General features: G+C 49.3%; 1 protein-coding gene across 6 annotated transcripts in view; it reads right to left on the bottom strand.

Annotated features, from left to right (window-relative positions):
* Positions 1-422: 422 nt before the first annotated feature.
* The window catches only part of Fam53a (family with sequence similarity 53 member A), a 34,209-nt gene continuing 18,495 nt past the window's right edge, over positions 423-16,136 (bottom strand). For all 6 annotated transcript variants that reach the window (XM_042285773.2, XM_076545738.1, XM_006972891.4 and 3 more), the window contains 3 exons: positions 11,307-11,361; positions 8,072-8,835; positions 423-939 (listed from right to left, as the gene is read on the bottom strand). In XM_042285773.2, coding sequence (XP_042141707.1) covers positions 628-939; positions 8,072-8,835; positions 11,307-11,361 — 1,131 coding nt within the window. In that variant the 3' untranslated portion in view covers positions 423-627. The remainder of the gene's footprint in view (positions 940-8,071; positions 8,836-11,306; positions 11,362-16,136) is intronic.

Below are 16,136 nucleotides of genomic sequence, written 5' to 3'. Positions count from 1 at the left end.
GCTATCACAAAGTCCTTCCTCATAATGGTGCTCCCAATCTTAGGGATTAATCTTAGGGATTAAAATCACTGAAGAGGTGCTGGCTACACTGCCAGCAGCATCACTTTTGGGGACTGGTATGGCTACTTCACATCCCAGAAGCCCAAGGCCACTGGGCCACAGAAAAGCAGACTTAGGACTCAGCAGTGGGATCTCACAGATCAGCCCAGCCAGCACCTCACCATCGCCAGAAAGCCAGGTGGCCCAAGACAGCAGCTGGCCAAGCGCAGACACCAAGGGCCAGCCAAGGGTACAGAACACCCCAAGCACCCCAGGCCTCGATCCCTCCACAGGGAGCCTGCAACCATCAGCCCCAAGGTTGTCAAGCAAATCACACTCTTCTCACAGCAGACTTCTGACAGAAAGAGCAGAACTGGCCAGAATCCAGGCAGAACCATGTTTAATAGAATCCCCTCTGAAAACCCATTCCAAAATAGAGAAGCTCTCCCAAACTGTAGAAGCCATAAAAATGCAAAATACTTCTTTAGGAAAAACTGAATCAAAATTACGCCTCAATTTCAAAATAACACACAAGTTATTTCCACTGGTCAGGCACCAAGGTGACAGCAACCACTGCTCGGCCCCAAGTCAGTTGTTCTCGATCTGCTCCAGGTCCAGGTCACTGTGGTCCAGGGGGAAGACGCCCTCCTCTTCTGCACTGTCCCAGTCACTGGGTTCCCCACTGCTCCCACCCTCTCCTGTGCTGGCCTCTGGCTCCCCCGAAGCCCAGGCACTGGGGCTGGTAGGGCCGGGCCTGGGAATCCTTGGGCTAGAGCCAGGTGTGATGATGTCCACAAGGCCCTGAGAGGTACATGGGGAGGACACAACAGTCTTCGCCTGGGTGTCGTCCTCATCATCTTCATAGTCCAGGGAGCAAAGGCTCTTTGAGTTCTTTAAAGTCTGAAATAGAAAAACAGAGCTGAAGGCATTTCTGATAGGTGTGCAAGACAACATTCTGCCTGCCTGTGAGGGCACTGTGTGCTCAGTGTCTAGCCCATCCCAAACAGTCACCAAGCACCAGTTACCTTGCGCTGTTTCCTGCTCATCCCATCCCTGGCCTCATCCGAAAGCAGGGCCACAGAGTTCCCATAGTGCCTACTAGGCTGGTACTGGGAAGCCCAGCATGGACCCACCCAGACCAAAACCAGGTTTGTGAGTGCCTAATACCTGGGAAGCCCTAGATACCAGAGACCTCAGAGAGGGCTGCACCCCAGAGCCTGTCTTGCTTTCAGTAGACAGACTATCCAGGAAGATCCCCATGTACTCCATCTCCAACAACACCCAGTTGTTCCCGAGACCTCAGGCAAGATCAGCCAGTTGGAACGCATCAGACCCCCACACACCTGTGATTCATTCTCAAACCCTAACTGCCTCAACCCTGCTGCTCACTTTCCTTTCTCATCTTCTAACGGCTGACCTTCCTCAAATGGAGAGCTTTATCATCCTAAAACATCTAAGACAAAAACATACACATACGCTGGGCGGTGGTGGCGCACGCCTTTAATCCCAGCACTCAGGAGGCAGAGCCAGGCAGATCTCTGTGAGTTCGAGGCCAGCCTGGGCTATCAAGTGAGTTCCAGGAAAAGGCGCAAAGCTACACAGAGAAACCCTGTCTCCAAAAACCAAAAAACAAACAAACAAAAAAAAACCCATATATACACACACACACACACACACACACACACACACACACACACACACACACACACACACACAGAAGGGGCCTCTGACTATCCTTTTCCAGACATGCACACTGAGCCCTGCCAGCATCTTAGGCTGCATCCAGCATATACTACCCAAAGCACACCCAGGGCACAGAGCCATAAGGAACAGCTGAGAGGCTGTGCTGTCTGCATGTGCTCTGTGAATTCAACTACCAGTCTCTGCTCCAATCAGTTCTCTCTCAATTCCAAGAGTCCTTGCCTACTCAGAGGGCTTCTTATACTGTTGCCTATGCCTCTCAGAAGTCACCTATGTCCTCAGATGCACACAGGGCTACACCATACCAACTGCCTTTGACATGGCTAGGCCTTGTTTCCCTGCCACTTCCCTGGGGACCTGTGTTCCCCTTCCAGGAGTTCCCAGTCCCTTTCACCCGCCCTGTCAATGTGCTCCCCGCAATCTCCAGCGGGCTCCTTTATCCTGGCCTCTGACAGGTGCCAGCACATGGCTGAAGCCTCTGAAAGGTATATGGGTACCAGGACAGTGACACAGATAGCAGGACCCAGGCCACAAAGCCACTCTGGTCATCAGAACAGGAGCTACTTGGTGCTACAAAACAACAGAAGTAACCTTCCTAAAATGCCTCTTGAATGAGACAGAGAGACACAGAGATAGAGACAGAGACACACACAGAGAGAAACAAAGTAACCCAGGGTGGCTTCAACTTATTATGTAGCTGAGAGTGGCCTTGAACTTCTGATCTTCCCGATTCCACTTTCTGAATGCTGGGGTTTCAGGCATGTGCTATCACTCTTGGCAAAAATCTATTTTTTTGACTAGAACATCCCTAGAAACAGTCTCATCACAAACAGACATAAACACATAAGCCCTAAGGCAGAACAGAGCTTCTTTCTCAGAGCAACGCTTTTATGGGAATTAGCTGTCTCCACAAGACAAGCTGCAGTCTCTTTTGTTTTTATTGTTCAGCTATAAAAAGTGACTCCCTGCTGGGCATATGGCCCTTGACTATGTACACAGCTGTCATCCTAGTACTCAGGAGCTGGAGGGCAGGAGGATCTCAATTTCTAGGCTAACTGGGAAGATAAACAGAGAACCTATCTCGGAAAAACCATAAACTAATTTGAGAAGTAATATTCTAAAGAGCAAATCCTTAAAGATATAAGCAGCTAGGTTCTGGTCACAAAAATGAAAAGGCATAATATATTTTTTACTCAAATCAAGATGGATTTGACTATCCATGTCACTGTACCAGCTGGAGGACACTGTGTCAGCTTATTTCCTGTGGCCCTGCTAGGCAGTGGGAATATCCAAGTGACCCTGGGCACGCAGCAGCAGGCAGATCTCCTGTCTGACATGACAAGAGACACACTTGGGTCTGCAGTCAGAAGCCTGCCCCAAGGATTTACACAGTGGTCTAACAGATGTGTGAGAAAACACTGCTGGGCCCCACTGCCCTCTGAGTCAGCTCAGCAGGGAGCAGCAGCCTCCAATGGACTCCTATTCACAGAGAAGTAACTGCCACTCAACAAAGAACCTGACACAAAACCGCCATCTCTGAGAAAACCAAACACTAGAATACAGAGGTCACAGCCTACAACTTTGCTGACCTGAACTGGCACCATCTCCAAAGGATGTCCCCAAGGGAGGACCCAGCACTTATTGCTACTCAATGATGATCTGCATCCAGGTAAACAAACCTACAAGACTGTTAAAAAAATAAAGATGCCAGAATCTTCTAAGTCGAGTGAAACGGACATATTCTGTAGTATCCAGTTCCCGTAGCAAACCTCCTCAGTCACGGTGAGGCCGGGGGATTCTAGGAACACAACACTCTCCTACAACTGTGCTGCCATGCTTCTCTCCACCAGCACTGACCACATGCTGAGGAAGTCACCTGGCAGATAAAGACGCCTACATCTGTGTTCACAGGCTCCACTTCCTGCCAGTAAAACTGCTGTACAGACCAAGGGGAAGCCAGAGTCAGAGCCAGGTAGAGTAAGCCATACCTAGAGCCTAGCTGTGTGTGTGTGTGTGCCAGGCCAAGACCCCAGTACAACCAAGAAACACCGAGAGACATGCGTGCACATCCAGGAGAGTGTGCACGTCCAGGAGCCTCCCTCAGGTGTCCAGGAGGGAACGATCAGCCTGTTCCAAGTTACAGAGGCCTGAGGACACAGGCACGCATGTGCATGTCCCATATATGTCATAGGGAGTCCCTCTTACCACCGTGCAGTGCCTGCCCCCAGCTCTACTCAAGAAGAGAGGTCTACGCTCAGGAAAGAGTTAATTTCAAAAGTGAATAAGGGTTTTAGGAACAGTGGAGAAAGGGGGATTGAGTAAACTCCTGTGCCCCAAATGCAGAGCTCCAGGCCTCCAGGAGGGCGCCATTCTCCAGGCATATTGACAGTCTCTCCAGAGACTCAGTCTCTAAAGAAATAGCTAGAAACACAAGAGTCCCAACACCAGTCTACTCCATAAAACTCAAAGCTGAGGTGTGCTCAGACCCATATCTCAAACAGGAGCAAACCAGAGAAAACATCTCACCTGAAGACAGACCAGAGTAACCATGGGTGGAAGCAAGCTGTAGGGACAGAAGCCAGGAAAAATTTCACCCTCTCTCAACAAGGTGCAGAATGTCCAGAGAGGTAAGACACCCCTAGCCCTTCACAACAAGAATCACTGGGCTGGCAGAGAACCACCAAGGAGACAGGAATGGGTATGAGGGGCTTGAAGAGGCCCCAGTGCCTCAGCCCCACGGAAGAAAAGAGATAGTAAGGGGTCCTGGTCATGAAGTCAGGATGGAAGAGTCTACAGACTGCGAGAGGAAACTCAAAGGATCATCCCAAAAGTGGGTGCCCAGTCAGCAGGCAAATGTCAGTCCAGCAGAAACACAAGGTTGGTCAAGGTCCCAGGAAGTATGGAAGAATGGCCTGAAGGGGATGAAAGGGTGGTACTGCACACTAGGTACACAGGGCCACCGAGCACTCTGGGCATAGTGATCCATGATGCCCCACCATGGACTGGGGAAAAGGCAAGCCTGGGCCCTACCCACACCCCACAGACCTCAAGGGAGCTAGCTGGCCTCTGCAGGGAAGATGGTGGAGCAGGACAGAGGTCAGACTCAGGTCCTCATGCTTGTGTGGTAACCATTTTACTGACTGAGACACCTCCCCAGCCCCCAAGCATTCTTTTTTGAAGGGCCTCCCTCACAAGGACTTTGGTATGATGCAACATGCTTTTAATCCCAATACTGGGGTCACAGAGACAAGAAGGTCCCTGGGCCCCTGGTCACTTGGTCTAGCCAAACTGGTGAAGCCCATGTCCCAGAGAGAAGCTTCCTTTCAATTTTTTAAAAAAAGTGGTTACTAAACTAACTTAATCCCTAACTACATCCTAAGCATTTGCATATTTGCCCTTCCACCTACAGGTAAGTGTAGTCCTCACCCTCATCAAAGAAACCTGTCTGCAACAGAGGGAGAACCACACCAACCAAAAACACCGAGTCATGGAGTCCAGCCCCGATGGACACATTTACAAAACAACTCTCTCATCTAAGGCTTAGGGAACATTGTAGAAGAGGGAGCAGAAAGCTTCTAAGAGCCAGAGGGCCAAGGAGTTTGCTGTGAGACTGTTTCCTACTAATGTCAGAAGACACAGTCTCACCAACATGACTGCCTAAACAGGAGCTAAACAAGAAGAGACGTGCCAAAGTGGACCAGGGGAAAGACCAGAGGCCTCAACCCTACACAGAGAACTACAGGAATATACATGAATATACATATGTGCATGTAACAAGAATTAATGAAAAAAAGAGGCCGTGAATGCGAAGGAGAGCAAGGAGGGGTATATGGAAGGGTTTGAAGGGAGAAAAGGGAACAGGGAAATGATGTAATTATAATCTCAAAAATAAAAGAATTAATAAATTAAAAAATAAAGTGGGTGACATTCCTGAGGACACCATCGAAGGTTGAACTCTAGATTACTGCACACATGAACATAAACACCCACACATAAATATACACACAAATCAAAGTAAAAACATACACACACAAAACCACAATGCTATTCTCACCTGGCCTCCTACACTACTCACCCTGTCCCTACACCACCATCTGTCTGCACAATTCCAGGTGTTCTAGCCAGTGCCTGCTCAGTACTCAGGACCTCCTGCTGAGCTTCCTGTCCTGCTACCTGAAGCACAGTTCAGATGCTTCCAGCTGAACTGGGCTCACCTGCTACCCAGCAACAGCTAACTGTACAGTGAGTGATGCTGGCTTTCGAGTTTAAGTCACAATGGGATGTGGGGACTAAGTGGAGGCTGACTAGAATAGTGTTCACTTCAGGAACAGGGGCATCTGAATCCTTAAGCAGACAACTGGGGTAGGGAGGGAGGAGGGAGCCACTGCTCAGGAGGTCTGAACAGTGGAGCAGGATGAGGTGGGGCCCATAAGACACCCCACCTCCACAATGAGCTCATCTATAATGTCCTAACACCAGCACTGCCCTGGACAGATTTACTTTTCTTACCTCCTGTGGAGCCAGAGTGTTCATGGCATCTCCAGAGCAGGACTACCCCTTGGTTATCAGTCTATCTTGTTATAAGCTAACCTCCTCCCCAAAAGGTACAAGCCAAGGACTCCTCTGCTGGCATCCTCATTCTATATCACTGTCCACACATGATGATGCCACATACCACATCCAGAGCACTGGCTTGGGCCCCCAGAACTTGTTGCCAACTATCCAACAGCCAACATCACACTAAATGGACACCACTTCCTATCAGCCCTCTACAGTCACACCAGGGAGACTGGGCTTTCAACCCTCAGAGTCACCAGCTTCTAGAAAATCTGACTGTCAGAGTCCACAGCACATCAGCAGAATGTAAAATAGGCATCAACAGGAACTAAGCTACCTCCCCCAGATTGGGACTCCAGACAGGCTTCTCCTAAACCCAGTGGCAGTCTGTCCTATCTGCACTGTCCCAGTATGGACTCAACAGACACACTAAAGCAGCTCCTTTCAGGACAGCCCTGGCACCACCCGTAACACCCAGAGTTTGACATTCACTCACAGCAGTGCCTACAGGAGGCAAACCAGACACGAAGCCCTGGGACAGGTATGGATAATGGGGCAGTCAGGGAACTGCCAATGCCAGTCACCAGGAGAAGAGAGGCACAACCCTGCCTCCCCCTCAGTCCTGCTTCCTGCAAGAAGTACCAAGGGGCCATGTATTTAATCCCAGCATTCAAGGGACAGAGGCAGGCAAATCTCTATGACTTCAAGGCCAGACTAGTCTGGTCTACATGAGTGAGTTCCAGACCAGCCAAGACTACATACTGAGACCCTGGCTAGGAGTGGGGAGGAAGCAACAGGGGTCTACTACTTCCGCCCCTCCCTAACAACCAACACAGAGAGAGGGGAGCAGAGCTGCTGGGCTCCACTCCAGCTCCTACAGGGGGCTAAGAAACCCTACCGAAGCCCCAGATGCATCCAAGTAGACATGCCCTCCTAGCCACAGTGAGAGCCCATTCTCTCTGTTCTCTTCTCCTTCTCCCCATTGCCAGCAGTGGGCACCTCTCTGGGATCACATGAGAGCAGGCAGTGGTCTACTACACCAACTAAAACCCTCCCTCAAAACCACTCTGCTGGGTGGTGGTGGTACACACCTTTAATCCCAGAACTCAGGAGGCAGAAGAGGCAGGTGGATGTCTGAGTTCAAGGCCAGCCTGATCTATAGAGTGAGTTCCAGGACAGTCAAGGTTACACAGAGAAACTCTGTCTCAAAACAAAACAAAACACTCCCCAGAATGTGCCAGGAATGTCCAGGATGTTAGAGCACAGCACAGACCTGCTGGTCTCTGAATGAGGCACAGCCCAAGTCAGCAGCTCTGGCTCCTGTAGCCATCACAAGCCAAGGGTCTGGGCCTTCGGTGGTACCAAGCTCTGCCTCAGCTTCCAGGAAAGGCTTCTCACTTTCTAAGTAACTGCCACCCTCAAAATGTAGTTAGGGTTCCCAAGAGATGAGGATGCACCAAATACAACAGCTTAGTTGAAAATCCACACTCAGTCCCTCCTTGCTTCCTCAGAGCCCAGGGTCCAGGTTCCACATGTGGGGGTTCTGCCTGTGGAGTATGACTGAAGTGTTGGGGGTCAGTTGGGACAGACCATCCCCCTTCCAACCCAGCTATGCCATGTTCCCTGACAAGCTGGCCTTACACAGCACCTTGGTTCAGAAGAAAGTAGTCAAGTAAGATTAGAGGACTGCCGGCCATAACCAACCTTACCCCAAGACCAACACAAGGCAAAGCATAGGCTTCCTAAGCAACCCAGAACAAAAATGTAGCCTCACCCGTGTCATTTTCAGAAAGTCCAAGGATGGGCGCGTCCACCTGGCATCCTCCTCCCGTCTCCGCTTGCGCCGGACCCTCCTCCCATCCAATACGCAAGGCTGTGACCGGCACCGGAGCAGGCCATGGTGTCGGCCTAGCTCCGGTGTGGATGTGGGGGTGCTGCTGGCTGAAGGCAGGCAAGTGCTTGCATCTACAAGGTGCTCTTGTGAGAGAGACAGTCGGCGCCTGGAGGAAAACGGACAGGGTCCTGCAGAAAGCCAAGGTGGACCTGAGCTTGTATTGCCCTCACTGCCATCCACAAAGCCACTGCTGGCTGAAGCTGGCCGGGGTGTCATCGGTGAGGTGGGGCCAGCAGGTGACACAGGACTCCTGGGTAGGCCTGGGCCTCGACTTGCCTGCAGGGTAGGGTTCCCGAGGCCACTGCAGCTCTGCAGTGTGGCACTCCCACCACTGTTGCATCTCCTCTTAGAGATGGGGGTCCACACCCTGGAGTTACCAGGGCGCCATGGGGAGCGGCATCGAGCCAGCTCCTCTGGTTCTGACAGGGACCGGCAGTGTCGCTTGGTCGGTGGTGCTGCAGGTGGCCCTGTGCTCTCACGGAAGTCCAAGAAGCTGCCCATTTCCGTAGACCCTGGAGATGCCAGCTGCCATTTGAGACCTTCGGTGTGAGACACACCAAGTGGGCCCAGTGGGAAGGGGCCTGAGGCCACCTGGCTCCCAATGGGCCATCCTCCATGTAAGGCCTTCCAGGGACTTTTGTCCACTAAGGAAACACAAAGGTGTGGGAAGAAACAGGTGAGCAATAGGAAGCCACACTGTTGAACCCCTTCCCAGGCTCATGGACACATCTGAACAAAAACACCTCTGTTTTACATGGTTGCTACCACCCGATCTTCAGTGGACACTGGCATCTAAATCACCAAGCTTCACCTGGTCTTTATTTGTTAATTTTTTTCGAGCCAGGTTCTCTCTCTATAGCCCTGGTTGTCCTGAAACTCACTCTGTAGACCAGGCTGATCCCAAAGTCACAGATCCACCTGCCTCTGCCTCCTGAGCCCTGAGATTAAAGGTGTGCGCCACCAGGCCTGGCTTCACCTGGTCCTAAGGAGTTGTCTCTCCACCTGTGTTTCCTGAAAACAACTGATTCCATCTTACCTCCATTTCACTAATATATTGATTGTGTCATAAAAATGCTTCACCCCTGTCCCTGGCTAGCCTCTAAAGGTGAACCTTTGTCAGACAGGAGCCAGACAAAGCTACTTCTTAGAAATCGCCACATTTCCTTTTTTATTTGTTTTTGTTTCATTTTGTTTTCGAGACAGGGTTTCTCTGTGTAGCTTTGAAGCATGTCCTGGAACTGGCTCTGTAGACCAGGCTGGCCTCGAACTCACAGACATCCTCCTGGCTCTGCCTCCAGAGTGCTGGGATTAAAGGCGGGCGCCCCCACCGCCTGGCAAATTGCTGCATTTCTTAATGACTAAAGCGGACAGCCAGTCTCAAATCTTCTCACAGAGGCTTTGGCTGAAGCTGGGTATAGTGGTTCATTTCTGTGATCCCAGTATTTGTGAGGCAGAGGCAGGATTGATGAGCATTTGAGTTTTACTTTGTGTCTAAGATACACAGTGAAACCCTGTCTTAAACAAAACAAGACTTGGCCTGGACATCTGCCTGCTGAACACTGGACTGGGACCCCCCACCCAACATCCTCAAGCCTCCACTTCTTCAGCCCTAAAGCAGGGTGCTGGCAATGGCCCCTTGGTGGCTGGTCATCCTGTAACACCATGCACCTAAGACATCACGGCTTAAATGCAACATCAAACCCCCTGAGGAAGATTTAGGAGTCCTTAAGACACTGAGCCCAGATTGTAGCTCACAAGACTCAGTCAGCACTCGGGAGCTAATACAAATCTACACCCCCCAGGGGATATGTCCACATGGCAGCTTTCCATACACGTGCCCAGACCAATCCAGCTCTCCTCTGGTCAGCTCAAGCACTCAGTACAACCTGGCATCCAGACTCTGCATGAGCCTCTTAGAGCTACTATGACCCTAGCTCTTATTCCTCTTGTTAGCTGCAAAGGGCAGAAACCTGCTCCAGCCCTCACACAGAGAAGTGCAAAGTCAGGTACGTGGGTGTCTTCATATAGAGTCAACCCAGCTGTGAAGCCCAAATATCCAATGACCTGACCAGAGGATGCTCTGGACACTCTTAATGGGAGGGCATCCAACAGGTCACTCAGCCTTTCCCTGCTTCTTCTAACCACTGTCAAGCTAAGAGACACTGGAGTAGAGGCCACAGAGACCAACAGGAAAAACAGCCAGGGTCACCTCTAGGGAAAGATACATCAAGGGCCCTGGGGTGACCTGAGACAGCAAGGAGGCAAGAGAGGGGACTGAGGGGGAAAGGGAAGAAAGGAGTGCATAAGAAGCCCTCAGAAACTCTGAGCAGGGACGGAGCTAGTTAACATGGCCCCACATGCAGGATGGACTGGAGGAGCCAAAATCAAGTGGGAGTGAAGACACAGGCCAGGTGAGACGGGGATGGGGACCTCACGTCCTCCAACTTTTCGTGAAAAAGTCAGTCAATCCCTGTACCTTTGTAATCAGCTAGGTGAATCTGACATGGTTCTACCAAGTAAGCTGTTCCCACTGTCAAGACCAACACAGGGTGATTCTAACCCCAGGGTCTTTGCTTGGATTGATCAGAAGTGTGCTGCACAATTAGGGACCACTATCCTCTATAACCACTAAAGAGTAATGTGTCAGGAAGTGAGGGCGAGCCTAGGCAGGTGCAGGAGTACTTATTCAGTCAGTGTACCACAGCAGAATGGCAGCCAGAACCTTATACCACCTGATTATCCTCCCGATGGCTGAAGGAAACCACAAAGTGGGCCTTGTGTTTCACATAAAGGGTAAAGCAGTCCCTAGCTTCCTCCCACATCACCAGCAGCAGCAAAGAGAGGCCTTGCTGAGCCTTGACCCTGGCCCATCCTGCTCAGAGACCAGTTCTGACTCCTAGACCATGAGTGGGTGTGGGGGTGATGTGGGGGGGGTGGCTCATGATCTTCCTGTCCCACATGTAGGTCACACGAAGGCCTCCCTAAATCTTGCTCTAAATATCTGACTCAGTCCAGCTCCAAAACCCCCTCCTGGTCAAAGGTCCAACACCACCTTGCTCCATCATCAGCTTCTTTAGCCCTAGAAAGAGCCTACCTGGGCTTCTGAGACACTTACCGCCAATCTCCAAAGGGAACAAATGGCCACTTTTGTTCAGTTTCTCAGCAGAATACTAAAAGTGACAAGAGAGAAGTCTCAGTACTCATGTGCAAACTTCAGAGTTCACTACAGTAATGCTAATTCTCCCTAACACCTCTGTTGATGTTTAAAATAAAAAGCACTGACCTCTAGAAAATATCTTTTTCTTAATAAAAGGGTTGAGTTTTTTGGTTGTTTTTTTTTTTTTAATATTTATTCTCTGTATAGAGGGGCAGGTTATAGATGTGCTACAGTGTACATGTTAAAATGAGAAGCAACCTACGGGAGTTAGTTCTTTCCTTCCACCACGTGGGTTCCAGGATCAAATTCAGATCATCAGGTTTGGCAACAAATACCTTTACCCACTGAGCCATTTCACTGGCCCAAAGAAGTTTTAACCTAACGAGGTGTAGCTGAACAAATGACATCGTCCCACGCCACTACACACTTCCTCATACTTGCTTTTGAAGTTCTGGCCCTTTACTTTTAGATGATGTGTGCTAATGGTCTTTCAAACCTCACCACCTAGTTACTTTTCAGAAAGACCTTGAGAGGCTGGAGATAGTTCAGCAGTTAAGAGACAGCTCAGCATTGGCTGCTCTTTCAGGACCCCAGCTCAATTCCCAGCACCCACACAGAAGCTCATAACCATCTGTAACTCTAATTCCAGGGGATCTGATGCCCTCTTCTGGCCTCCTTGAGCACCAGGTACAGACATGGTGTATATACACTCAGGCTAAATACTAATCATGGAAAATATAAATAAATAAAACTTTAAAAAACACCCATACAGACAAAATTGAAGAAAAAAAAAAAGACTGAGCCAAGACCTGAGAACCCTTTACTGCTCATGACGGTACAAATATAGGACCCATGCCCTAGCTTGATGGTCCCAGTCCTGAGAAGGGTCCAGACAGCAGGATGACCCCCTACAACATGGCAGATAAGCTACTGGCAGTCTCAGAGATTAGCAGGAAATGCCATAGCAACTGCACCAGAAGCCTTGGGGAACTACTGTTGTTTCACATAAAGAGAAAGCCATGTGTGTGGTACACATTTATAATCCCAACCTTCAGGAAGGCCAAGGCAAGAGGAATACTCCAAGTTCCAGACCAGTCTGAGCTACTTAGCAAGAGCCTGTTCAATCAATCAACCAATCAATAAACAAGACAAGTATAGTGTCACATGCCTGTAATCTAGCACTTGGGATTTCATGGAGATGGAAAAGAAGGATCAGGATTTTGGCTTTATAGCAAGGTGGGCTTGGTAAAACTCCATTCTCAAAAAAAAAAGAAAAACAACAAATAAAAATGAAAGAAGTTGCCGGGTGGTGGGTGGCACACACCTTTAATCCCAGTACTAGGGAGGCAGAGCCAGGTGGATCTCTAGTGAGTTCAAGGCCAGCCTGGCCTACAGAGTGAGATCCAGGACAGGCACCAAAACAACACAGAGAAACCCTGTCTCGAAGAGGAAAAAAAAAAAAATACATAAATAAATGAAGGAAGGAAGGAAGGAAGGAAGGAAGGAAGGAAGGAAGGAAGGAAGGAAGGAAGGAAGGAAGATAAAAGTTGGGTTTATGACTCAGAAAAGGTACCCTTTAACAACAGGTAGCCTGTCTACAGGCAGACAGATCTTCCTCTGCAGTGGATTATGTTTTCCCCACAGCACAGCTGAATGGAGGTGGTGAACACATGATCAGCCTGGGTGCTATGGTCACTGGACCACCTCAGGCTAAGATGGAAAGAGAGAAAGCTACTTTACAGATACTATGAAGCTCTTAGCCACTGTGCATAATTAGTGGGCTGCCCACACCTTTCCAATAGCTGCAAATGCCTCCAGCCTTGGTCCAGCATAATAGTTTCCCCTTCCATGTGGCTGATAACTACTCCCCTAGCCAACAGTCCTCCTGCTGAGGTCCAACCACTTCCCCAGAGCAAGTACCTGCTGTTTTCCTAGCCCACCTTCCCTGGGCCTGCCATCTCCTGTGTGCATAAGAATACACCTACTACAATAACCCAATAGACTCCAGGAAGGACAGGCCTTTCTTAGCCAATAGAAATGGTTCCTGGGGTAGCTGAGGAGCTTTGGGCCTGGACCTAACCAGATGTATTGAGTGCACAGTCAAGGACTGGTCAGCACAGCCAGACACTTCACAGCAGGCAGCTACAAGGCTCTGCAAGAGATGGATGAGTAGGTGAACAGCCCAAGGACACGGTACAGACACCCCGGACAGTGGGTCTAATGCAAGAGAGCAGAGTACTGATCATGTCCATTTGTAGGGACCAGCCTCTGTCTCATGCTACATCCAAGGGCCTTGAGACATGGCAGCTTCTGAACCTCCGTGGGAGATACTCAAGAAAGCAGATTTGCTAAGATAGCAGGCTCCCACTGGGCCAGTCCAAGCCTGGCCCTGCCCAGATGGACATGGCTGGGGAACACACACAGGACACCAACCGCCCATGTTACATCTACCTAAACCAGAGGTATGATGAGCCTTCCATGCTTCTTGCTTCCATCTCAGCCACATCACACTTTCCTCTCGCCTCTTTCCCTGACATCTAGCTTATAGCCTTTTACTCTAGCTCTGCTACATCTGTCCTGGACCAATCTAATGGTGGTGGTCCTGGCTGGCCTTTCTCTCTGCTTCTGCTAGCCTCATTATCCTCTTCCCACAGCTAGAGGGTACTGCTACCCTGATCTGAATCACAGCCCTTCTGCTTCAAGCCCTTGGCACCTAAGAGTCAAATCCCAGGACCAAGGCATATGTCTTAGTTAGGTTTCTACTGCTATGATAAAACGCCATGAGTAAAAATGACTTAGGGAGGAAAGGGTTTATTTGGCTTACATATCCCTAGTCACAGCCCACTGAGAGAAGCCAAAGCAAGAATTCAATCAAGGTATGAACCAGAGGCAGAAACTAAAGCAGAAGCTATGGAGGAATGCCGCTTACTGACTTGCTCTGCAGAGCTTGTTCAGCCTGCTTTCTTATACTATCCAGGACCAACGACCCAGGGGTGGTACTATATCCCTACTGAGTGTGCCCTTACCATCAATCATTAGTCAAGAAAATGCCTATACTCTTATGTTCTCAACTAAGATGACCTCTTCCAAGATGTCTAGGCTTGCGTCAAGTTGACAAAAACCAACCAGCATAGTATATGATCTTCACTGCTACCCTCAGCCAGGAAAGCACTTCCTGCCCAAGTCATTGCCCACTTCCTCCAGTTACACTGGCTCCTGATCTCCCTGCCTCTCCAGAGGCAAATAAACACTTTCCCAGCTCTGTATTAAAAGCCTCAGTGCACAACTGAAATGCACATATGAAATTCAGGTACCAATGTCTCCTGCTGTTTGAAAATACTCTAAGCCCAAATACATGTGACAGCTGGGCCCAACTACCTGTCAACTGCTCCTTCCTTGTTGCCCCCAAATCCCTCATTTTCCCTGCTAACAAAAAATTTCCAAATCTTTTTTAAAAAGTGGGGGGTAGGTGTAGGGGGGTGTCTGGGAGAGATAGCTTAGAGATTAAGAGCACTGGCTGCTCTTCCAGAGGTCCTGAGTTTGATGAATTCCCAGCAACCACATGGCAGTCCACATAATGAATAAATCTTTATTAATAAAAATTAAAAATAAAACCTTTTGCCATCTTCAGTGTATACCCCAATCACACCCCAGATCCTCACTGTTGCTCTGGCAGCGATACCTGAGGCCATCGCCTTCACCAACCCTCCACCTATGGTCACAAACCATCTGTGCCTCTCCTCCCTTAAGGTAGCAATGAGTCCGATACAATCACTCATTTTTCCAGGTCTTTCTGCAACAGCTGGACTATTCACTATCCTCCAAGCATGAAAAGGCAAAGTAAGAAAAGCTGGGTGTGCCTCGGGTTCAGGGTATCTAAGTTGGGAAAAAGGAGCCCATATGACTAAATAAAGTGAACCTAGATAGCAGAGATGGGAGGAGCCAGCCCTGCTGAATCAGAGGAGGACTGGAAGACACTGGCTTTAGAGGAGGACCATGGGTGCAGGATCAAGCACACAATGTGAGCCCATAATGACAGAGTCCATAGCGGCAGACATCAGCTTCTGTCCCCAACAGAGCCCCAAGACTAGGCCATGTCCTTGCATTCTCCTCTAGCTCTACTGCCCTTGAGCTTCAAAAGCTGCATCATTCTGGTGGCCCAAATGCCAGAACTGTGGCCACCACAAGTTGTCCCCACCCAGCACATCAGGGCTCAGTCAGGCAGCCCAAACTACCCAGACTAGCACCACAGTCATGGCAATGGAGGCACTGAGTGTTTAATGACTTTCAGTTTTATTAAAAATGTAATTATTTCAAATTTTACTTTTAAAATTGATATTCAGTTTTGTTATTAGAAAACTCCTAATGGGTGGTGGTGGTGGTGGCACACGCCTTTAACCTAGCACTCGGGAGGCAGAGGCAGGTGGATCCCTGTGAGTTTGAGACCAGCCTGGTCTACAGAGCTAGTTCTAGGAAAGCCACGGCTACACAAAGAAACTTTGTCTTGAAAAACCAAAAAAAGAAAGAAAAGAAAAATTGTTACTTATGTTTAGGATGCCTTGACTAGGTGAATCTACTTTTCCAAGTGTAAATTTTATGAAAAGTTCACTAGGAAGAATAAATGTCCTTTAGGCATCCAAGTTTAGAAAGACTTCTGCCTACAGTCTGGGCATAAACATTACCCAACTTGGACATCATCATCATATAAGACCTTAAGAAAAGAGTGCAAGTTCCAGGACAGACTCCAAAGCTACACAGAGAAACCCTGTCTTGAAAAAAACCAAAAGA

The sequence above is a fragment of the Peromyscus maniculatus genome, chromosome 10 (assembly GCF_049852395.1).
Source record: "Peromyscus maniculatus bairdii isolate BWxNUB_F1_BW_parent chromosome 10, HU_Pman_BW_mat_3.1, whole genome shotgun sequence".
Taxonomy (NCBI): domain Eukaryota; kingdom Metazoa; phylum Chordata; class Mammalia; order Rodentia; family Cricetidae; genus Peromyscus; species Peromyscus maniculatus.
This window is presented reverse-complemented; position numbering and strand designations above follow the sequence as displayed.